This window comes from Aspergillus pseudodeflectus, assembly GCF_044049435.1.
Source record: "Aspergillus pseudodeflectus strain CBS 756.74 chromosome Unknown BJX68scaffold_74, whole genome shotgun sequence".
NCBI classification, from domain to species: Eukaryota; Fungi; Ascomycota; class Eurotiomycetes; order Eurotiales; family Aspergillaceae; genus Aspergillus; species Aspergillus pseudodeflectus.
The window spans coordinates 20,134-42,824 of record NW_027263850.1 but is presented as its reverse complement, the minus strand read 5'-3'; the positions used below and the strand labels follow the sequence as shown (position 1 = coordinate 42,824).

The window sequence follows — 22,691 nt, the reverse complement described above, 5'->3', positions numbered from 1 at the left end:
CCTCTAACTGCCCCAATCGGTATCAGATCTAACCTCCATTCCAGCGCTTGCGGTTCTCTGAAGGAGCAGCGGTGGGGTCAATCAGTTCGATCAGGTTAACCATGGGTGAGCCGGCGCCTGGAAGGTGTATATTGGCTACCCTGACCTGGGGAGATGTGATATATATCTTGTCAACTACGGATGAAAGGTCAGAGACAGTTGCAAGTCACTCATTCATTGCAAAGGATATCTACCCCCCTTTGCACACTACTCTACATAGCCGAAGACTCTGGGAAACTTGTGGCCATCTAGCCCAGTACGAAACCTCGTTACTGCTTGGTGGGTGAAGCAAGGTTCTTGAAAAGCGCACAACGCACCTGCTGATCCCAAAACCCGCTCCATCACAGTGTTGTTGGTCTCTATCTTCAGCCTTTCGTGAGCGACACGCCATGGCTGCCAAACTTGTGCCGTCTCGTGTTTGAGCCCATTCGGATCCAGCTCCCGCACGAAGCTGATAAAGTAGTTCCTCACGATAGGGATTATGGGAGCATTTGTGTCCAGCAGGCTGGGGAAACCGATTGAGCCACCATAGTCGAGCCCGAAGGTGGCAGTCGTCTCCACGGCATGCGGAACCCCCCACCCCATAGCCAGTGACGTTGGGTCTTGTACGTCGTAGCGATAGTTCCAGGAATGGGTAGAGCCTCGCAGGGAAGCACTACGCGTCATCTCGAGTCCCGGACAAGTGAAGGATATATCCGTGAGTATCGCAGAGGCCGTGGGAAAATATGCGTGCCTGGGCACTGGGGGGAACCGCGGGTACGCTTTACTGATGGATTTCAACTGGGCCGGCCTCAACGTTGGGTAGAGGCTCTTTGTAAACTGCGTCACCTCATCTAGGGACGTCGTGTTGTACGCAAACGCGGAGCCTTCGTCAGTGACTCCTCCCACTATCAGCGGAACTCGGATGAATGTTCCATCTTCGAATGCAGTGTAGAGCCGGCTCCGGATGAGATCCCCGTCAATGACGGGCACCCAGACAAAAGTTGCAATATACGTTTCTGCAGCCGGCGAGCCCGTTGGAGCAAACACTGACGCCTGGACTGCTGCTGCATCCGCCGATCGCAGGCACGCTACGGCAGAGCATTCCACTTGGTTCAGTAGCCGGTCCATGTACACATTAGACTCGCGAATAGTTCTCTGGATACCAAAGTATGGGCTCTAAGAGATCACCCCCACAAAGAGGCCATCGCTGCGTCCTCCATGGGCTGTGAGGTGATACGCCACGGAACCAGCTCCGGCCGATGCGCCGCCGATCACGACATGATCCGGGTCGCCGCCAAACTACGACGGGTCAGATGTGGGTAAGAAGAGGACTGCATTCTACGTACCCTGCGGATATGCCTCTGGACCCATTCCAATGCTTTTCGTTGGTCCAAAAGACCCACGTTGTGGTCGCCGTGCTTTCGGAGGGTATCGCCAGCGAGGAAGCCCAGCGCCCCAACACGGTAATTGAAGTTGACGAGGACAATCTGGCCCCCAGACTCGCTCACCACCCTGGTCCCGTTGTAGTTTGCATTGGCATTCTCCGTGTATCCCCCTCCCTGGATATACACCCACAGAGGCAGCCTGGATGTCCTGCTTGAGCCGGATGGGCTAAACACATTGATGAACAGGCAATCTTCCGCCTGGGATTCTGCAACATTCTGATTGCCACCGATGCACACCGGGCCAAACTACTGCGGTCAGCAAGGTAGGTATTCCGGCTCCGGTGTGTGATTCTCTTACCTTGGATGCATCTTGGACCTCGGTACGGTGGATTGGGTCTCGAGGAGCCCTGAATCGAAGATTTTCAAGGGGAGGAGCGACCCATAAACTGGTCTACCTCTCCTGCGACCTGGATTCCCCGGTATTTGGAGTAGCCCAGATCAACCAGGGGTCTACCTTGCACGTTTTGTCCAAGGGCCCCAAGGACGTAAAACGCCCAGGAGGAAAGGAGGGGTGACAGACGCATGGCAGCAGCTACTGATAGTGATTTTCCGTGGAGAGAATGTCAATTCCTTGGCTGGTGCTCCGGATTGATTCTGAGGTAGAAGAGCGCAACGTCGATCCGAGGCGATTGGCATATTCCGGCCCGGACACGCAGCCAGTGCATTTTCCGAGGCGATGCGTCGGATCGTGTGTAGCATGCGGGGAAGGAGTTTGATTCTGGACGCTGCTGAAGACTGTGGGGAATTCTGGGGAGACGCAGGCAAGCTAATAAGGGCCACCGGTCGCTTTGCTCTCTTTCCATTTCTTTCTCCAGACTCTTCCAGCTACACCTTTTGACGATGCGGTTTCTCATCTCGTGCAGTGTAATACTCGCTTCAGTTGGAGTGGCCCGTGGCGCTGTCAAATGTGGCAAGCTCCAGCAACCAGATGTGCCTGGCGCCGAAATCGTCACTTTTTCCTCGAGCGCGCTCTACAATGTCAGTGGATTGTCGTTTGATTCCAGCGCCGGAAAGATCAGCCTCGTGTCCGACCTGGATGTCTGTGCCGTGAATATCACGCTCACCCACCCAGGGGTCGGCGACACGGTCGGATTCCGGCTCTGGCTCCCTCTCCGAAACTGGAATCATCGTTTCGTGGCTCTGGGAGGAGGAGGATACGCTGCCGGGACAGGCGGCGTGGTGACTGACTTTGGCATCCATGCCCAAAGAGGCTTTGTGGTTGGGACGACTGATGGGGGCAACCTGTTGGACGCGAGCGGTTCCCTCACCGACGAGATGGTCATGGAGGATGGCACCGTCGACTTGGGCCGCTTGACCGATTTTTCGTCCCGCGCCCTCCATGAGCTGGCGGTCGTGGCCAAGGCCGTCACTCGCAGCTTCTACGGGGCACAACCCAGGTACTCGTATTGGACTGGATGCTCTACCGGGGGCCGGCAAGGGTACCAGATGGCCCAGCAGTTTCCAGGCGACTTCAACGGCATCCTTGCCAATGCCCCTGCCCTCAACTATCCCAGCCTCCTGCTCAACCTTGGCTGGCCCGAATTCACCATGAGGAGGCTGAATCATACAGTCTCTCAGTGCGTCCTCAATGCCTTTGTGCAATCAGCCGTTCAGGCGTGTGATGGTCTTGATGGTGTGCTTGACGGGGTTATCGCCAACACTGGCGCCTGCAAGTTCGATCCTCGATCAATCGTGGGCCAGCAGGTACAGTGCACCGCTGGCCAGGAGACCGTCATTGCCCGAGATGCCCAAGTGGTTTCACTCATTATGGAGGGACCAAAGTCGCCTCGAGGCACCCCGCTCTTCTACCCTTCTGAGTGGGGGATGGACTTTACCTTTGTTGTGCCTCCCGAGTCCGCCGCATCTCCGACGCGTCTTTGGGATGACTGGGTGTCGATTCTGATCAACAAAGACCCCTCTTACGACATCAGCACCTATAGGGAGCTGGATCAGCTGGTGGACTTTTTCGCCATTTCGTACCGCGAGTACGACGGCATAATTGGCACCAGCAATGTCGATCTAGGCGCGTTTCGCGACAAAGGCGGCAAGCTGTTGACCTGGCATGGACTGGCCGACGGGGCGATCCCACCTGCCAATACGGTCGACTATCGGCACAAGGTCGAGCGTGTCATGGGCGGTAGTGCGCGTGTCAATGAGTTTTACCGTCTCTTTCTCGCGCCTGGAGTCGCCCACTGCTTTGGCGGGCCTGGTGCATTCCCCGCCGATGCGTTTAATGCCCTGATCAAATGGGTCGAAAAGGGGGAACCACCTTTGGAGCTCCATGGCACTGCCACACCTGACCGTAAGCGAAAGATGTGTCTCTATCCGCTCGTTGCGCAGTACAACGGTCACGGTGACCCAGATGACGCTGCCAGCTACACGTGTGCTCAGGGATATGGTGCGGCTGTCGAGCAGTGATCCTGAGAGTACTTCTGGTTTTCTTGCAGTAGTCCAGATGTCTAGGTATCATGTTTATATAAATGCAGTAATTAGGCCACCATAGGGTAGCTCTCTTTGTTCTTCCTTTGTACAGAATAGGAATCTATTCCCTGCCAGCCTGATACTGCCTTGTTTTGATCTCTTAGATCACGGCCAATGTGAACCAGGAGTTGCCAAAGCCGAGCTGCACTACGCGACACGAGAGCTGATCGCAGTCGAATCTGCTCGCATCTGCTCGCGTAAGCCTCTTTATGTACCGGCTCGCTCGGACCAACCGTGACAGCCCCTCTCTATAAGTTCCGCATCGGCGGCGCGATAACCGGGCAAAAGTCTTTTGCAACTTCTTCTCCCAGCAGGGACAATGTGGTTCAATCCTTGCAGCCTCGCCCTAAATTGCCCTTTGTGGCTCCTGTGTTTTAGCTATGCCGAGTCGACACAGACGCAAGACCGATGCCATCCAGGCCGCGAGCGCATCAGCCTCAATACAGACTGGAGGTTTTCTCGCTTTGAATCAATTCCAGATGGGGTCACCTATGCCCATCGCCCGGGCCTGCCGGATACGGCGGGCACAGAAGTCTTGAAGCCCTGGATCCTGCCTTCTGCCAACGAGTTTATCAACGATCCAAGCGAACAGTACCAGCGACCGGCAGAGGCGCCGCTAGTCAACATCTCCCTTGTGCAAAAGTCCTCTGACGATCGTGCCTGGGAACGCGTTCAACTTCCGCACGACTGGGCGATTAAAGGGCCCTTTTACACCGGTGAGGATGTTCCTGTCAGCGGACCCATGGGGCGACTCCCCATTCATGGCGTGGGATGGTACCGTCGGACATTGGCCAAGTCGCGGCAGGACCAGGGACGATGCATCTTTCTGGATATCGAGGGGGCCATGTCGTACGCAATGGTGTGGCTGAATGGACACCTGGTCGGCGGTTGGCCCTATGGATACAGCTCGTTCCGCCTGGACTTGACCCCCTATTTGCACCTGGGCGACGACAACCAACTGGCAATTCGGATCGAGAATCCAACCAATTCATCGCGGTGGTATCCCGGGGCGGGTCTCTATCGGAACGTCTGGCTCACCAAGGTCGACCAGACTCATGTCGCCCAGGACGGCGCCTTTGTGACCGCGCGGTCAGTGTCTACCAAGTCGGCAACTGTCGACATTTCGGTCACCATCCAGCACACCGTACGAGCTCATCGGCGAGTCCAGGTTACCACCGACGTGCATCATATTGATCCCTCTACGGGACGAATCGGTACCAGAGTAGGCATTTTCCCATCTACGACCGTCAATCTCCTAGAAGTCTCCAAGAATCAGATCAACAGCACCTTCCAGATTCGCCGTCCAAAGTTATGGGGGCCGTCGCCAGGGCAGAATCCTCACCTGTACCGAGCCATCACCCGCTTGTTCAGCGATAAGAGGATCATCGATACGTACGAGACGCAGTTCGGCATCCGATCTCTGGCCTTTGACAGCGACAAGGGCCTGCTAGTCAACGGCCAACTGACCAAGATCCAAGGCGTCAATCAGCATCATGATCTAGGTGCATTAGGAACAGCATTTAATCGTCGTGCCGCAGAGCGACAGCTGCAACTGCTTCAGGAGCTTGGCTGTAATGGTATTCGCATGGCCCACAATCCTCCAGCGCCCGAGCTACTGGACCTGACAGACCGCATGGGGTTTCTGGTTGTAAACGAGATCTTTGATGTCTGGAACGTGAGAAAAACCGAAGCCGATTCCTCTCTGATCTTTGCACACTGGCACGAACCCGACCTCAGAGCGTTCATCCGACGGGATCGAACCACCCCTCGGTGATCGCCTGGAGTTTTGGCAACGAAGTCGAGGAGCAGACATCGGACCAAGGTGCCGTCCTCGCCCGCAGGCTGCATCGGATTGCTAAGCAGGAAGACCCTACAAGACCAGCAGGGCAGTCGTTGCATGCGGCAAAGCCGTGGGCGCCCATAGTTCAGGTGCAGGACGCCATCAACCTCAACTACCAGGGGGAGGGGACATTCGACGGCCAGGCATATTCGTACCTGCCCCCTCACTTCCGCAAGCCGCCTCAGTATCCAGAATTTCACAAGGCTCATCCCGACAAGCTTATCTGGGGTAGCGAGACAGCCGCGACCCTGAGTTCTCGCGGCACGTATTTCTTCCCTGTGACAAGTGAGATGGCTGCGCCACTAAATGAGACGGATGTGGGGAATGCTACCAGTCTCCAGGTGAGTGCATATAAGCTCTACACCATGTATGGAGGAGCCTCGCCCGACAAGGTCTTTATGGAACAGGACCGTAACCCGTATGTTGCTGGTGAGTTTGTCTGGTCAGGCTGGGACTACTTGGGTGAGACTTATCTCTACCCTGCTGCCCGAAGCGCATGGTTTGGAATTATCGACATCGCCGGCTTCAAGAAGGACCGATTCTACCTGTACCAGTCACGCTGGCGCCCTGATCTTAGCATGGCGCATATTCTTCCCCACTGGACGTGGCCTGACCGGGTAGGCAAGCTCACGCCGGTGCACGTGTTCTCAGCAGCAGATGAGGCGGAGCTGTTTCTGAATGGAAGATCGCTGGGGAGGAAGCAGAGGGGTCCGTTTGAGTATCGATTCCGGTGGGATGATGCTGTCTATCAACCAGGCAGACTGCGTGTTGTCACATATAAGAACGGTCGGGAATGGGCCACCAACTCTGTAAAGACAGCGGGACCAGCGACAAGGCTCCATCTCACTGCCGACGGATCGACCCTGGCGGGTGATGGGGAGGAACTGGTTTTCATCACCGCCGATGTGCTTGACAGCGCAGGGACTCTTGTGCCCGAGGGAGATTCCTTAATCAGCTTCTCCATTTCCGGGCCAGGAGAAATCGTCGCCACCGACAACGGGGATCAGGGTGACCTGACTGCGTTTCCATCGACGCAGCGGAGAGCGTTCAGTGGCAAAGCTTTGGCGATTGTGCGTGCAGTGCCGGGGAGACCGGGAAGGGTGACGGTCAGAGCGCATGCACCAGGCCTGGGCGACAGCGAGGTCACACTAAAGATTGTGTAGTTAGTCAGATAGTCCGATTCAATGTTCACACGGCTCTTGTTTCTCTTAGATACACAGCACACTAGATTGAGTGCACTAACCCACTCCATGCACGCCTCGACTGGGCAACCAACCCAGCTGTCTCCCCACGCTCCTCCCAAGAATTGATCATCGGCGATGCTCCCCAGTTGGGCTCGGGTTGCGAGGGAACGACTCCGATAGGCTCCGATAGTCCAGGCCCGGCCAGACCCAGGGCTGAAACGTCGATGCAGGTCAGCGGTGGGGACGGCGTATACAAGGAGACGTTAAGCCAACAGCCACCGGGGATCCCACCTTTCTTGGGGGCCACCCCCTGGGGCAACCCTCTGGGGCCGCAGCCTGCAGTCCAGTTCGGCCCGGATGACTTCAACGATCGGCAATTTTGGCCCAGCTTCGCATCCTCCGCCCGGCCCGGTCACATTCGACCCATAATTGGCAAGGGGCCCCTCGAATCTTCGTTTTCCCCCTCGAAGCTGCATCCGCAACATCATGGACCGACCGACCAGCACTCGAGTAAGGGCGGCAGCAGCGTGCAAAGCGTGTCATGACCGCAAGGTGCGGTGCGACTACCTGATCAACGGCAGCCCCTGCACAAACTGTCGCCATGACCGTCGCCCCTGCACGCTACGTCTCAAGCAAGGGGCATCACGGTGAGTTTGTTCCAGGGCAACCCTAACCCTGCCACTCCTAACCAGAGTCGAGATCTCGTAAACCGATCCTCCCAGTTGGCCCTCGAAGCCCCCTTCCAAGCAGCAGTCCTCGTGAGGACCACAGTGTCGACAATTGCCAGGCGGCAGACAGACGGCATCCCGGGCTGGTCTTCGGGCCTGATATTTTCTTCTCGGCATTTCCATTCATTGAGCGGCCAGACCTCTGCAGCCTCCCACCCGAAGATGTCATGTTTCTTGAGATGAAGGGTTGCTTGCACGTCCCCGTTCGGCGCATCATGGACCTCCTCATCAACGCATACTTTGCCCACGTCCACCCAACCCTTCCTCTTGTCGGAGAGACTGCCTTTTGGCAGATCTATTATTCCAGCTTCTCCGGTCGGGAGCGGCGCTCAGAGACGATTAGTCTCTTCTTTCTCCAGGCGTTGTTCTTCCGGAGTTGCAGCGTGAGGACCCTCATTGCAGCCAGCCGTCACTGTACCCTCTTTGCTGATACCCTTTTCCCTAGTTTGTTGATCCTCTCGCCCTGCAAGACGCGGGCTACAATGATGTCGTGCATGCACAAGAGACATTCTATCGCCGAGCAAAGGTAGCAATCCTCGACCAAACGCGTGTGCTCCCCTGGTGACCGTTATACAGCTTCTGTTTGACCTCAACGCAGAGCACCGGCATCTCCCAAAGGCACAGGGTGCTGTTTTGCTCTCCTACTATGATTCACCCCTCGACTGTCGCGCTGGCAGCCAGTGGCTCTCCGCCGCCATCCAAAGCGCCATGACAATCCAGGCCCACCGCGCAGACCAGGAAGTGGGAAAGGAGACGACAGAGGTCAAAGCCCGCAAGCGTCTCTGGACCTCGATATGTCTGCGAGACTGCGTTGTGGCGCTCAGTCTACGCGACCCGTTAAAGGTGGTTCCAGTGACCCTGAGCTACAGCGTCATGGAGGATTTCGAGTCGTCGACGGTCTACGACCCATCGATCACCAAGGTCCTGGCCCAGCTCTTTCACATGAACTGCCAACTTTCCGCCCTGCTTGCTCGAGTGATCTCGCTCACATACGGCTATGCGCAGATTCCGCTCGAGGGCGACGCCATCAGCTGGGGCCAGTGGCTGAACCTGAGGATCGACTGTCTCAAGTCCGACCTCGCCCTTTGGGAAATGGAGAGCAAGACCGCCATCAGCCACATGTTTGGCAGTGTAGGCTGCAATCAACCCTTTGCCCAAGTCTACATCCATATTCTTTCAGTCTACCACCTGTATGTCGATCCACCTCTGCCCGAGGCGTCCCACTGACTGTAGCAGTTCCGGACGAATCCTGTTGTATCACCGTGAGCTCAGCTTACTCGATGCTTGCGCAGACAGTCCTAGACAGAATGACCAAAGGAGGGAAACACTGCTTTCCAACTTGCATGGAGCGGAGCAGTGTATCTCAATGGTTATTGCCGCTCTTGACCATGGTGCAAAAACCCACCTCCCAGTCGCCCTCTATCAGCACTACTTGGGTACCAGTGGCATAAAGGTTGCATCGCCGGGGTCATAGTTATCTTCTCCTTTCTTTTCTATTTCTTTGTTTTCTTTTGTGGGCCTACGCGGGATGGAGAATCTGGAGTCGGCTTGTGATAATCCATTTTCGACACGCAGACTACATAAATGGGGGTGTTTCCTAATAACTATTGGCTTTTCACTATTGGCTTTTCCAATTCAAAACTACCTAGTTTGTCGGCCGGATCTCGGAGAGTATGTCAAGACTGCTGCCACGCCAGTCCATTCGCTCCTCTACCATAATCTCCGTCTCAATCGCCATGCTGACGCTCGAATGGCCCAGCAAGAGTCTGTAGCGGCCGCTCTCAATTATCCACGAGTGGGAAATATCATCCCAGTAGGCAAGGTGCTCGGGCAGGAGTGACAGCTCGCTCGACCGTGCCTCCCCTGGTAGAAGATCAGACACCTTCACGAATCCATTCAACTCGCGCACGGGGCGGGCCACCGTCGACGACAAGGGAGAGATATAGAGCTGCACCACCGCATCCCTTGGCAAGGCGCCAGAGTTCGTGACGGTGAATGCGATGCTGCTTCCTCGAGACGTGAACGTCCGAATGGGTACGCTCAAATCGCTGCATTCAAACGTGGTGTACGAGAGGCCATGGCCAAAGGGGAAAAGAGCGGGCACAAGGATTGACGTTACCCAGCAGGACATCCGCCAGACCATTTCCTAGTTCGCTGCCGAGAAACCAGGCCTGGATAATCGTTGTGGCCTTTGACGCCCATGGCATGGCAACTGGACTCCCGGAAAAGTTGACGACAACCACTCGATCCGTCTCGTCCAGCACAGCATCGGCCAGCTCATCTTGTTCCTCGGGCAGACTACAGGGTTAGCATCGCAGTCAGCAAAATGGCCGGCAGAACAAACCTCATTGTTGTCCGGTCAAAGCCTTCCGTCTCTCTCTCCGAGTCTGTCCCCAGACAAAGGATGACCACGTCCGCAGTTGAAGCCAGCTGCAGGGCTTCCGCGCGAAGATCCGCCTGCTCGACGGCCAGACGAGCACCAATACGGAGAATTTCTCCTCCCATATGCCCTGGCTGCCGGTCAGGCAATGCGCTGATACAAGAGTACTGGATAGCCACTTTGTACTGCCGACCGGCGGTCATTGAAATCCGCCCCTTTACCTCTGGGGTTCCCATTTCTGTCTCGTCAGTACAGCTCCAAACGCGTGGGGATGTTCGTTCTCACCAAAGAAGGCGCGCGACGCCTGTTGCTCCGACCAGTTGTCCACCACCACCTGGTCCTCCACAAACAGCTTTGCTCGACCTGTGGTTACGACCCCAAAGTCATATTCGCCACTCACCTCGGGCGCACAGATGCCTTCACAAAGCGCCCACGTGATTGGCAGCGCCACCGGGGGCAAGCAGTCAAAGAAGAACATTCTCGAGGTCTCACTGGTGACCGTGGCTGCAGCAGGGGGGAGTGGTTGGGTGTCAAAGTCAAAGGGATGGGGAAATAACTTAATGTCGAGTCCCTCAGCTCCGGACATAGTGACCGTCTTCATCAGGGGAAGCATTTCATCCGAGTAGCATCCGTGCGCAAATGATACTGAAGCATTGTTTGCGACCCCGGCTTTGATCCCATCGAGAGCGGAGACGTAGTGATATGCATTCACACTCGCAGATCCCCCACCGCTGGACAAATTTTTGATGGCATTCGGTCCGATGACGGCGATCTTGGGTCGGTTATCCAACCTCAGGGGCAGAATACTCTTCTCGTTCTTGAGCAGCACCACGGAAGAGGCCGCTGCCCTTCTGTTCAGGTCTCGGTGGGCGGCAGAGTCGGCTTCCTTTTGGGGGGCATTCTCTGCGGTGCCGGACTCGATGGCCCTGTTGACGAGGTCCAAGACACGCTTTGCGTTTGCGCGCACTGTCTCTTCACTGACCTTGCCGCATCCTACAGCACGTGTGATGCGATTCGCTCCCCTCCAGATGGGCGCGCCAGGCATCTCAATGTCGAGCGTTGCATTCAGAGATTCCGAGGTCGAATACGATCCCCACCAGTCCGACCTTGAACGCATTAGCATCGCTCACCCTCGGTGAAAGGTGTCGTACATGATTACACCATCAAAGCCCCATTCCTTCCGGAGTATGTTGTCGAGGAGGTGCTTGCTTTCGCTGACGTGCAGCCCGTTGACCTTGTTGTACGAGGCCATGACAGCCCATGGCTTCGCATTGCGGACGACGATCTCAAACGGCTTCAGATAAATTTCTCGCAGCGCTCTGAGCAGTGAGTGATCAGTCAAAAGCGGACCGTCGACCCTCAATCGCTAATTCTTACCTCTCCTGCACTATGACACCCACTTTGGTACGATCGGTTTCGACATCATTACACACAAAATGCTTGACAGTTGCACCGACGCCCTGTTCTTGCATTCCAGAGATTAGATTAGAGGCCAGGTAGCCCGACAGCAAGGGATCTTCCGAAAAGGCCTCGAAGTTTCGCCCACCGAGTGGAGAACGATGGATATTGACAGTGGGTGCTAGCACGAGGCTTGATGGTGGGGTCAGTGGTCGATCTTCAGGCGATTGGTGGATAGACGCTGCCAACCTCGCGCAAGAGATCGACATCCCACGATGCGGCCAGGGAAGAGGCGCAGGGGAAGCAGCCCGTCTTGCTGCCATTGAACGTCCGGGAGCTGGGAAGGTTAGTACTTCTTGGTACTCGCAGGATGGCTGGCTTGTCTACCCTCTTACTCCTTTGGGACCGTCTGAGAGCTGTGTTTTGGGATGATTAGCAAGGGGTAGAGATAGAATGGGAATACGCACACGCAGGGAAGGAATGTTGTGGCTGGGGATCGCCTGAGTGTGCCAGAGGTCTTTGCCCGCTATCAGGCTGGCTGCCTGCGCGAAACTCAGCTTGTCGATAGTCATTGTTGTAAGACTCGCGCACATGATGCCACTTGAAGGCCGTGCGTGTGCATTCATCACTTGCAATTCCAGCAGTCCGGCCCGGTAGCCTCACTCCGGCCCGATCAGGTCCACTTTCGATCTGCTATGGAGGATAGCTGCCTAGGCCCATGTAGTGGCGAATTACTCTGCAACCGTAGGTAGAATCAAGCGCCAGAACTCTGTGATGTGAGGGGGTTGACAACCTACTCCATTGATTCGATAGTGGCGAATCTCTCAGACTTTGAAGCAATACGATATCCAGTGTGGACGACGATATATATTGATGTCGATCTATCTTGGGACGAGGAAATATAGTCATTGCAGGTTTATCGCGAAGGTATATCAATATATATCTCACGGCTCATCATCGTCATGGGGCATGTACGGGGGATAGATGGGCAATGGAGGCCAGTCACTGGGCTCCATGGCCACCTGGTACTCATACCGTCCGGATCCCACCTTGTGCACCGGCTGTCCTGGCAGACGGACCTCTGCAACCGTGTTTGGCGGCACCAGCAGGGTCGTTCTGAGCTGACGGCCGTCCTCGGCGATCTTCCAGTCGAACTCGATTCGCCCGTATGGACTTTCGTGCTGAATCTCGGCAGACTTTAACCCCCCGCCGGGCACTGGACTCACAGCGAACCGTTTCCAGCCGGGTTCAAGCGCGTAAAGCCCACCGACCGTCCCGTGCAGCCAGTCACCCACTGCCCCCAGCGCGTAATGGTTGAAACTGGTCATTTCGCCCTCGTTGATACTTCCGTCTGGCAGCATACTATCCCACCGTTCCCAGATGGTCGTAGCTCCCATCGTGACCGGATAGAGCCAACTCGGGTTCTTCTTGTGCATCAACATCCGGTAGAAGATGTGCGACTTGCCGCACTGGGTGAGCGCATGCCCGATGATGGGGGTGCCGGCAAATCCGGTCCCGATCTTGAATCGATCATGGTACTGGATTCGGTAGGCGAGCCGATTGCCCGCAACCTCGCGTGCCCTGGCCGATGGTAAGAGGTCAAAATGGATGGCGAGGGCAAACGCTGTTTGGGAGTCAGAAGCCAGGCGGCCATTTGGGGTCACGTATTCCTTCTGGAATGCTTTGCGGAGACTCGAGGCCTGTTGGAGATAGCGCTCCGAGGTATCGATATTGCCGAGGGCCTTGCATATCTGAGCCATCAAGTCGGTGACTCGAACCAGGTATGCATCGGCCACGAGCTGGGGATCGGTGGCAGTCTTTGCGGGCTCCTTTGGAGGAGCGTATGGGTCCAGCCAGTCGCCCAGCTGAAAGGTGCACTTGGGATCCCACAGGCCGCGTTCGTCCCGTTTTATTCCCTTGTCCATCCAATCAGTCATGCTCTGATACTGAGTGCGAAGGAGGTCCACATCACCAAAGGATCGATACAGCTCCCACGGGGCTATGACAATGCAGTCTCCCCAGACCGCCGCTCGGAAGTTGGGTTTTTTGCGGTGCACGTTGGGTGAAAACATGGGGGGAACGCCGTTTCCGTCTCGGGCCTGGTCTGCTGCCACGCCTTGCAGCCAGGTGCTCAGCACTCCGCAGGTATCGTAAAGGAAGTTTCCTGTCCGGGCAAAGACCTGTAGATCGCCCGTGTACCCGAGTCGCTCGTCCCGCTGCGGACAGTCGGTTGGGAGACCGACAAAGTTCCCACGCATCGACCAGACAATGTTCGAGTGCAGCTGGTTGATCAGAGGGTCCGAGCATTTGAACCAGCCCGTGCGTGCCATGTCGGAGTGAATCACAATTGCCGTGAATGTGATGGACGACCAGTCGTCCAGCCCGTCGACCTGCGCATACCGGAACCCATGGAAGGTGAACTTGGGAGTCCACTCCAGCGGTTTCCCGGACAATGTCAGCTTGTCGGTGGCTTTGGCAAAGCGAAGAGGCCTGGTCGCAATTTCGCCCTGGTCAAGGACTTCGGCGTGGCGGAGGGTGATGGCTTTGCCCTCGAGCGAAGAGTCGCCGGGTACCGAGACACGAATATACCCAACGAGGTTCTGTCCAAAATCCAGGATGGCCTTTCTGCTCGGGCTTGTGATGACCTCGCGCACTGCTACTTGCTGGGTCGCGCGGATCGGTGGCCCCAGAGGCGCCGCGAGGAGATCGGCGCGATCGAAAGCCACTGTCGAGACAGGCTTCCAGACGCCATGATGAACCGGATCATACTGCGAATCAAAGTGCTCGCCGTCGTAGATTTCCGCGCTCGTTGTGGCGCTCCTGGTCCAGGACCACCCACTGCCAGTCTTGGCCAGTACTTCGCTCTCGCCGTCTGCGTAATCGACAATCAGCATTGCCAGGACCGCGAGTTCGGTGCCCCAGATATTTCGTTCACCCCCAGTGTACCCGATGCGACCGGCGAACCAGCCTTCGGCAGCTTCGATGACAAGGGTGTTGGAACCGGGCTGGAGGAGCGAGGATACATCGTAGGTCTGATACTCGAGTCGGGCATCGTACTCTGTCCAACCGGGCGCGAGGAGCTGGTCTCCAACTCGAGTACCATTGACCGAGAGCTCATACAGCCCGTGTGCCGTTGCGTAGGCCCTCGCGCGTGCAACGGACGAGACAGAGGCGGACGAGAGGACGAACTCGTGTCGGAAGAGCAATGGCGGGCGGGGCGCGTCCTGGTCCGCAGGCTTGTTGCTGGTGATGAATTGGCAGCTCCAGTCGGATGGCTCAAGCAGGCCAGCCTCGACGGTCGCCGTCGTCGACCACGCGGTGGGCGTCGAGTTGCTATCGTAACCCCTGACGCGGACGAGGGCAACTTGGCGAGACGAAAGAGGATCGGCTGGCCAGGGGACCAAGACCGATTCTGAGCTCTCGACATGGTACACGCGTGTGCGACCGCCGAGGGTGATCTCGATCTCATACGCCTTTTGCACCCAGTCGCGACAGTCGGGGCTGAGTGCAGTGGAATGCCAGGAAATGCGCGGGGAGCGACTCCCAATACCCAGCGCCTGCCCGGCGCGGTGGTGCTCAAAGCGCACGTTCTGAAGCTCGACGAGATGCTCCATATCGGATCGTTGTGCTCTGCAGGGGCGAAAGAACGGGCGGGGAGGTGGCCACAAATGCTGCTCATCCCCCGTGATGTCCGGCCCGTGCAAGAGCGTCTCCGGCCCGGACGAAGCGGAGGCTGTCGTCCATAAATGACAAGGTGGCTCCCTCGTTGACAATAAGCGACGTGTGCCTCGGCCATGATGGACAAGACGACATACACCTACAAGACGGTCGAATCGGGCCAAAGCCTCGAGGCTGATGTGTACTACTGCCCCCAGAACAGCAGCCCTGCCTCCCCAGCCCCGATCGGTAAGCCCAGGCCCAGTACCGACAGTCAAGTGGTGCTCGCCTAATCCGGCCCAGCCCTCATGATCCATGGCGGGGGGTTTACAGCCGGCGGGAAGGAGTCGATTGCGGCCAACCAGCTGGAGGAGCTGGTCGCCTTGGGCTTTGTCGTCGTCTCGGTCAACTACCGGCTGTGCCCAACCATCTCCCTCGCCGACGGTCCCCTGGCCGATTGCAACGACTGCTACGCCTGGTGCCAATCCAGCCTGCCGGATCTGCTGGAGAGAGAACCGGGAGTCGCAGCCGATCCGGCCCGGATAGTCGCATTGGGCCACTCGGCCGGTGGCTATCTCGCTCTCATGATGGTAAGACCCAACTGGAACCCCAGCAGAGCCTCATCGCCCGCGTATGACCCGTTGCACCAGGCCCGGAATCCCAACCCTCCCGTCGCCATCCTCGACTTTTACGGGGCCAAATATCTGTCCGACGATGTTTGGCATCGGCCCAACCCGCAGATGCCCAGATTGAATTTTGCCCAGGAGGTGCTGGACCAGATATGGCTGGAAGTGCCCCCACCATCAACGTCCATTCTCGCGCAATCTGACATTCCAGCTCCTCAAAGTGGTCTTGACTTTACGCGGCCTCGAATTGCATGGCTCGCCTCGGCCCTCGCCAACGGAACGCTGCTCCAGCACATCATCCGCCCAGGCGACTACACTGGTTTGGATCCCTCGACGTATTTCAAGGCAGGTTTCCCGCCTGTCTTTTTTATCCACGGCACGGCCGACAAGCTGATTCCATTCCAACTGACGGAAAAGTCGTATTATGCGTTGCGACAGTGCGAGGTGGAGACAGTACTGAGGCTCGTTGATGGCGCGGACCACGCGTTTGACGAGAAAGTGCATCGAGATGATCCGGCGTTTGGAGTGATCAAGGAAGGCTTCAGATTCCTAGCGCACCATGCAAAACTGCTATGATAGTAACTCTAGATGCATCCCCCCATGGACAGCCGCGAAGATACATATACCAATCCATGGAGAGACAACCATAGATAGCTTATCTCAAGCTTATCACACCCAGATGGCGTAATATGCGGGTAAGCTACGCTTCATATTAATATGTAGCTATTCCTTTCTGCTTTAAGGTACCAAGAGTTTTCCCAGGGTTACTTTCATCACATGCTCCTCGAATCGGCTGTTTCGCGTCACCCTGTTCTACCCTCTACTAGTATCAATGAAATTTAATGAGGCTGTCTCGTAGCTAGAGAGTCAAGGATGAGAGAGGTGTGGAAGCATAAGAGGTTCTGTAGGGAGCGAGGATCCTTATGGGGTTACTCACATAGTCCCTAGTTCCTTTCTAACAGGTCCCGCACAGTATACTACGCAATGGATCAAGAAACGAAGAGTCTGGCTAACTGGGCAACCAAGATCTCATAAATCGTAAGTTTTGTGAGCCACAACTATTAACAACATTTGGCAGCGTCCACCCCGTACCAACCCCCCAATGGGCTACTACCTTCTCCCACAATCATCGTCCAAAGGCAACCCGGGTGAACCAACGGCTTAAACAGTCTGCTGCGACTCATCTGCTTGTCGTTTGGCCTCTACACCTCTCTGCTCAGTCTCGGTAACATAGTTGCGGAACTCCTTTGCGGAGACGCGCTTGGTGAACATCTCGTCCAGCTCCTGGTAGCTGCGGCCCTTGGTTTCAGGATGGAAGATGTAGAGATAGGTCCAACAGATGATGCCGAATCCACCAAAGATAAAGGTCGTCTTTGCCTGGAGATTGCCCTTGTTGGGGTTGAAAATATACGGCATGACAAAAGCCCACATAATCTGAACAATATTGAATCAGCCAATTCTGTTGAACGTGACGGAGAAGGTCAGGGAAAACTTACATCCCACGAGCTTTGCGAAACAATCGCGATCGAGACGGTCTTGCTCCTGAGACGCGGGGTGGCAATCTCCGCCAGCATCGTGTACGAGGCAGCACCGATTGTGGCATTGTACACGCCCGAAAAGAGAAGAATCAGGGCGACAGTGCCTTTGATCGTCCCAGAGGTACCAGCTACTGCGAGGCCGCCGGTAATCCAGAGCATGACGCACAAGAGCCCTAGGCCGCAAAGCATGAGATTACGACGGCCAACACGGTCAATCAAGAACCAGGAGATAAAGTTTCCGGTGCAGGAGAGAACCTGGCTGGTGATGTTGAGTCGGTAGCTCATCGCAGTGCTGTACCCGGCGAGCTGGATGTAGTAGACACTGTAGCCGACAATGAAGAGGATCCCACAAAAGGCCTGAATGGTAAAGGGCCCAATGGCCAGGATCGTGCGGCGGAGGTTGGATTTGCGGAAGCACTCGGCGTAGCTGACTCCTTCCGTCTCGGTCTTGTTCTTTTCCTCGGTTAATTTGATGTTGGCAATGGCCTTTTCAATCTCCGTCTCTGGGAGGCCGAAGCTACGATACGTCTTGGCCGCCTGGTCCTCCTTGCCGCGGCGGACAAGGTACCAGGGGGATCTGAACGGCCGACATGGTTAGTCACGGTCAAGAGGACTTGAAAGAAGCAAAGGGAACCTACTCGGGCAAAAACGGCCAGAAGATCAGAGCCGTAAAGGTGACGGCGTATTGAGACATGAAAAGCGATTTATAGGCCCAGGCGTTTGGCAGATCCCCATAGCCGTTCTGGATGAGGGCGACGACGAGCTGGCTGGCGCTGCCGGAGATGGGAGCGGCGGCAGAGACGATGCCACGGATGGAAACGGGGGCGAATTCGGCCACATAGGTCATGCTGGTGGTGACGAAGCATCCAGTGGCCATGCCGGCCAGGAACTTGCCGCCAAAGAAGACGGCGCACGAGCCATTGCTGATGGTTTCGAGGGTGATGCCGACGAAGATAAAGACCAAGCCAATGAGATAGATGTATTTGCGGCCAATACGATCGGAGAGCAACGAAGCACCCACGGCGGAAAGAACACCACCAGCGGCGGGACCCCCAGAGAAGGCGGCCTGCCACTGGGCCGGGAGGACATAGTTGCCCGCGTACTCGGAGCCGTAGTCCATGCGGAAGCGGGGGATGCCGATGACGGCGGAGCTGGCGGTGCTGTCAAACCCACTGATGACCAGAACCCACACCGCATAGATGATCCAGAAGGTGCGCTTGGGGTAGCGGGTGAAACCCTGGCGCACCGTCTCCTCGTGCAGCTCCTGGTTAGCCAGATAGCCGACATCCTCGACGTGGGTCTTCAGGTTTTCCTCCTGCAGCGTCGTCGTCTCGTGCTTGATCTCGGGTGGTGCAGAAGTCATTTTGTCGTGCTTGTAGGCCAGAACAATCGAATCTCCAGAGGTCTCTGGAGGTGGAAATTCTCGAGCGACACTGGAGGCATTTGTATCCAGAGAAGAAGCTCGTTTGTCGACGCCTCGAAGAAGGCCGGATCCGGGCCGGATACTCGCCAAGTCTGGGGTTGACGGCCCAGCCGGAGGCGGAGGACACTGGATACGATGGTGGGCATAACGGCAAAACCTCGGAGTATCGGGTATGATCTGTCGATTCGGTTCGGTCTAGGCCTCGGTTAGAGGATTTTCAGCGCTCTTTCACAACTACATGTCACCAGATTCTCGTGTGATGAGGTATTATGCGCTCAGGTAGCGACGTCGTCCCTTTTCTGCCAAATGTGGAAAGAGTCAAAGTATGAGCGCCCAGCACAAATGGCCGGCTACCACATATGGCGTCACCAGTGGAACATTGGTTCATGAGTCGGAATCAGGAAACATAGGCCAGTGGCATATGCTGGGTCGCCAAGAGCTACCGCAGCAGTAACCTGTCCCGCTCGTAGTCCAGACGAAGCAACATGGACCTGCCAGAATCTGCCAAGGAGAAGCTTGGTGTTTGGACACTGCCGGAGGGCCTGGTAGGGGTTTGCAGCCATCTTCGGACCACGCGAGTGGCCAATTAGCAGATTTCTCGGTTCATCCGTTAGCAAAGCTGCTCGGGTACAAATGTCAAACTGGAAAGGAAGAGCTACCACTGGCAAACAGTGCAGTGGCAAGTCAGGCCTAGAGATGACCCACGGGGAATCTAACGCCCGACAAAGTAGGTTTTGTTGGAGCGATGAAAACCGGTGGCGAAAAGGAACAGGTTGATGAGCCGCTTCATGTTGCTCAACACTGCAGAGATGCAAAACAGCGAAGTGGAGAAATAGGATGGTGGATCTGGAACGCCTGGAGAGCATGCCCACGGAGGCCCCTTGGAGCTGCGTACTTTTCGCTTGGTTCTATACCGCATATTGTCGGCTCCTACCTCTTTGATGATGGTGCGGGCAAGATCATAGTCACCCTAGATGTTCATTTGTGGGGTTAGGCGCCGGATCGAGGATTGTACTCTACGCCCGGCGGTCTTCTCCATGGGACCATGAGGAATGCATCTCCGGTTCGGATGACGCAGTCTCTTTGGATCTCGAGTAGAGTCTGATCTGAGCACTAGTTGTAGAGCTGCGAGGCGGAGGGTGGAGAAACCGGTCGTGTGACTTGGGCAAGGGCCACTCTCGAGAATCCTGGAGCCCACTCTGGCGACCTGGCCGGCTGGAAGTATAGACGTTCGTGTCCGGGTAGGGCTAAATAGTTGTGGAGGCAAAGGGAGGACGACTGGAGGCAAGTGTGCTAACATACGCAAGGGTCTGACTAAAGAGCCGTAAGTGACCCTGTCATTCCCAGGCAGCCGGCGTGGAGTCGGGTCGCTAAAGTTCCATCCGGTCATTGAACGAGTCGAAACGCGGGGACGATGTAGACTGCTTGAATCGTGCCCCACTGGTCAACCTTTGGGACTGTGTGTCATCTCAGGACAGAGTTAGCCTGGTGATATGGTTATAATGGCTTCACCCCACCTTTTGTGTGCCTCGCAGTCTGGTCCTGGGTTATTTCGACCCTGCGAAGCAATATCAGCCTTGACCAGTAGCACTGCCCGCAGCACTTCTCCGCAAATTCATGGTGCCCCAAGCAAGGCGATATATCCATGTGGATGACATTATAGTTCTGGGCCATGAGATCTGCAGTTCTTAGTCGCCAGCAATGTCAGCTTGCGTCAACGATCCGAGCGATTTGGATGGTTATTGCTAGAAGCTTTGTCGCTTTGGCCTATATGATTCCTGAGTAGCGAACTTATATTGTCGAGACCAGTGGACAGCTCAAGGTAACGTCATAAGCCTTGAGACGAACATACGCACACGCCCGAACCAGATGTCGCTCCATTTCCCATACGTACGCCGAAGGAACCGGCCTTGCGCAGTGTAGAGAGCGAAATATATAATCCATACGCAGTTGCTCACAATACAACAGAGTCTCATTCTTAATGCCTGAGATTTGCTGGAAACCATGTAAAGTAGGATACTATGAGCTTGATCTTATTTAGACAGATCCCCATGACCCTTACGACCCATGTTGCGTCAGCGTGATAATGCTTCAAGCGCCATCGATGAGCTCGATGTCGCCATACTGCCACATACACCGTCAGTCCACGCAGTCGACGTGAAGTCAGGAAGCGGCCTGTTGTCGCGAGCAAGATCAATCATCTTGCCATCTTTATAGTGTGGCCAGTGATACTCTGTTTCAAGACAATGAGGGTTTCGTGCAAAGGAAACCCAGGCACCTCCAACCATTAGCATATTTTGTTGGCGGTAAAGCCGTATGCGGATCGACTTACTTTGCATGTATTTGCTGACCTGGGCCTGCCCTGGAGCCGGCGAGTTGTACGTACCAAAGATCATCGGGACGTCGCCTTTCCGCGATTAGCCGGACCTGCAGAGGATTCCTATATAGCATGACCTACTTGCGTGGAAGGCACCGATGCCCGTCCAATTGCCGTGGTATAGATACACCCAAACTGGTAGGCCGTTTTCAACACGATATCTGGCGCAACCTGGTCAGTAACGATACCTCTTCGTTATGGGGTGGAAAAATACTTGGCTGCTTGCTTTGCCGGACAGGTGAATACAGTATGAGTTACCACCGGAACTCCTGGCAACTCATCCGAGTTACTACCGATAAGCATTGGCTAGCGGATCGAGCATTTAGTACAACCACAGCACTGCGGTCTCAGTGGAAGAGCTGCTCACAATTCTCGCCACGTTACCCTGGCGCGCGCGCTCGGTGTAATTCGAGAAAACCACCGTTTCGTCCACGACTGGCACAAAAGCAGAGGCATTGCTCCCCAGCCCGGCGAGGATCTCATCAAGGGAGACTCTGCGCATGCAGGTCAAATCTGCTGGATCGCAGTTGACACCCTTTGCTAGGCCACCCCATCGCTGGTGACTCAAGCCATTTGAGAGGAGTAAATTAGTTGTGCCGGATTGCAGGACAGCCGCATGCACCAGAGGCTCATCGTGGTACTGAACTGCAAGTGTCAGGTATCGTGCTCCAATAAAACTGAAGTCTCCAGTGCGAACTCACAGCGTATGTATATAGATCAGTGGATGCTGCCCCTGCAGACTCGCCGAATAGCATAATCCTCTGGGGATCTCCTCCGAATAGGCGAATGTTATTCGATACCCATTCAACAGCAAGCCGCTGGACACGAATTAGAAAACATCTATCAGGAATCCGACTGTGAATGATACTTACCTGGTCCAGTAGGCCAACGTTCTGTTTACCAGCCGGTATGCCCGGGGCGTTGGGGAACCCAAAGACACCAAGGCGGTAGCTGCCAATTAGTACCAGTGGGTATCGCTGACTCATTAAAAGAGGTCTTACTTGATGGTCACGACGATTACATCCTCGTGATTGCGGACAATGTTCATCCCGTTCAGGTTGTCTTCGGAACCAGCACCCATCGTGTAACTGCCTCCGTGGATGTACATCATGACAGCTGCTGGCCGAGAGAGTCTTTTGGAGGAGGGAGCCCATACATTGAGGCTAAGACAGTCCTCGGAAATGTTGAGGGCAATGACTGTGTTCTGAGGGCAGCTTGCGCCAAAGGAAGTGGCGTCAATTCGCGAGGGTTTCCTGGCGATCGGAGGCGCCCATCGCAGGTCCCCAACTGGAGGTTCCGCGTATGGGACCCCAAGAAATCCTCTTACACTGCGTTCCGAGTCGATGTAGGAGCCACGGACCTGGCCAGTTGATGTTTTTACACAAAGCTCAGATGTGTGAGCGCCTGCCATGAGCAATGCGCAGAGCGCGAGCGGGACAACGACCATCCTTGTTGGAGGCGTTCACCTTGGTGTAGATTGGCTGACGGTCCCAACAGGGGAGACACCACTTGTTAAGTACAGGCAATGAAAGCCTCGTTTAGGAGTCTCGTCCTATGCACGCTGGAAGTGAGCTTCGACCAGCAGGTCGTGCC

At 55.8% G+C, this 22,691-nt stretch overlaps 7 protein-coding genes across 7 annotated transcripts; 3 read left to right on the top strand and 4 right to left on the bottom strand.

Moving 5' to 3' along the window:
* Positions 1-28: 28 nt before the first annotated feature.
* On the bottom strand, positions 29-1,990 carry BJX68DRAFT_258851 (Alpha/Beta hydrolase protein; the record flags this gene model as incomplete). The annotated part of the gene is made up of 6 exons (XM_071043603.1): positions 29-117; positions 357-1,176; positions 1,210-1,320; positions 1,368-1,712; positions 1,765-1,813; positions 1,854-1,990. 6 exons carry the CDS (start codon positions 1,988-1,990, stop codon positions 29-31), a joined length of 1,551 nt encoding a protein of 516 aa, XP_070893520.1.
* A 316-nt stretch (positions 1,991-2,306) lies between these two features.
* Positions 2,307-3,884, top strand: BJX68DRAFT_272117 (Tannase/feruloyl esterase; the record flags this gene model as incomplete). The annotated part of the gene is made up of 1 exon (XM_071047127.1): positions 2,307-3,884. The coding sequence occupies one exon, from the start codon at positions 2,307-2,309 to the stop codon at positions 3,882-3,884; it is 1,578 nt and encodes a 525-aa protein (XP_070893519.1).
* A 382-nt stretch (positions 3,885-4,266) lies between these two features.
* BJX68DRAFT_279389 (glycoside hydrolase superfamily) lies at positions 4,267-6,950 on the top strand (the record flags this gene model as incomplete). The annotated part of the gene is made up of 4 exons (XM_071048721.1): positions 4,267-4,713; positions 4,744-5,091; positions 5,224-5,687; positions 5,732-6,950. The coding sequence occupies 4 exons, from the start codon at positions 4,267-4,269 to the stop codon at positions 6,948-6,950; spliced, it is 2,478 nt and encodes an 825-aa protein (XP_070893518.1).
* Positions 6,951-9,344: 2,394 nt separating this feature from the next.
* BJX68DRAFT_272115 (glycoside hydrolase superfamily) lies at positions 9,345-12,049 on the bottom strand (the record flags this gene model as incomplete). The annotated part of the gene is made up of 10 exons (XM_071047126.1): positions 9,345-9,562; positions 9,609-9,747; positions 9,814-9,997; positions 10,044-10,317; positions 10,365-11,185; positions 11,231-11,398; positions 11,457-11,658; positions 11,727-11,814; positions 11,873-11,893; positions 11,945-12,049. 10 exons carry the CDS (start codon positions 12,047-12,049, stop codon positions 9,345-9,347), a joined length of 2,220 nt encoding a protein of 739 aa, XP_070893517.1.
* A 372-nt stretch (positions 12,050-12,421) lies between these two features.
* Positions 12,422-15,091, bottom strand: BJX68DRAFT_272114 (alfa-L-rhamnosidase; the record flags this gene model as incomplete). Its single annotated transcript, XM_071047125.1, has 1 exon — positions 12,422-15,091. The coding sequence occupies one exon, from the start codon at positions 15,089-15,091 to the stop codon at positions 12,422-12,424; it is 2,670 nt and encodes an 889-aa protein (XP_070893516.1).
* A 183-nt stretch (positions 15,092-15,274) lies between these two features.
* Positions 15,275-16,336, top strand: BJX68DRAFT_272113 (alpha/beta hydrolase; the record flags this gene model as incomplete). The annotated part of the gene is made up of 2 exons (XM_071047124.1): positions 15,275-15,383; positions 15,438-16,336. 2 exons carry the CDS (start codon positions 15,275-15,277, stop codon positions 16,334-16,336), a joined length of 1,008 nt encoding a protein of 335 aa, XP_070893515.1.
* A 585-nt stretch (positions 16,337-16,921) lies between these two features.
* On the bottom strand, positions 16,922-18,661 carry BJX68DRAFT_279387 (general substrate transporter; the record flags this gene model as incomplete). The annotated part of the gene is made up of 3 exons (XM_071048720.1): positions 16,922-17,194; positions 17,257-17,875; positions 17,937-18,661. 3 exons carry the CDS (start codon positions 18,659-18,661, stop codon positions 16,922-16,924), a joined length of 1,617 nt encoding a protein of 538 aa, XP_070893514.1.
* Between the last annotated feature and the right edge of the window lie 4,030 nt (positions 18,662-22,691).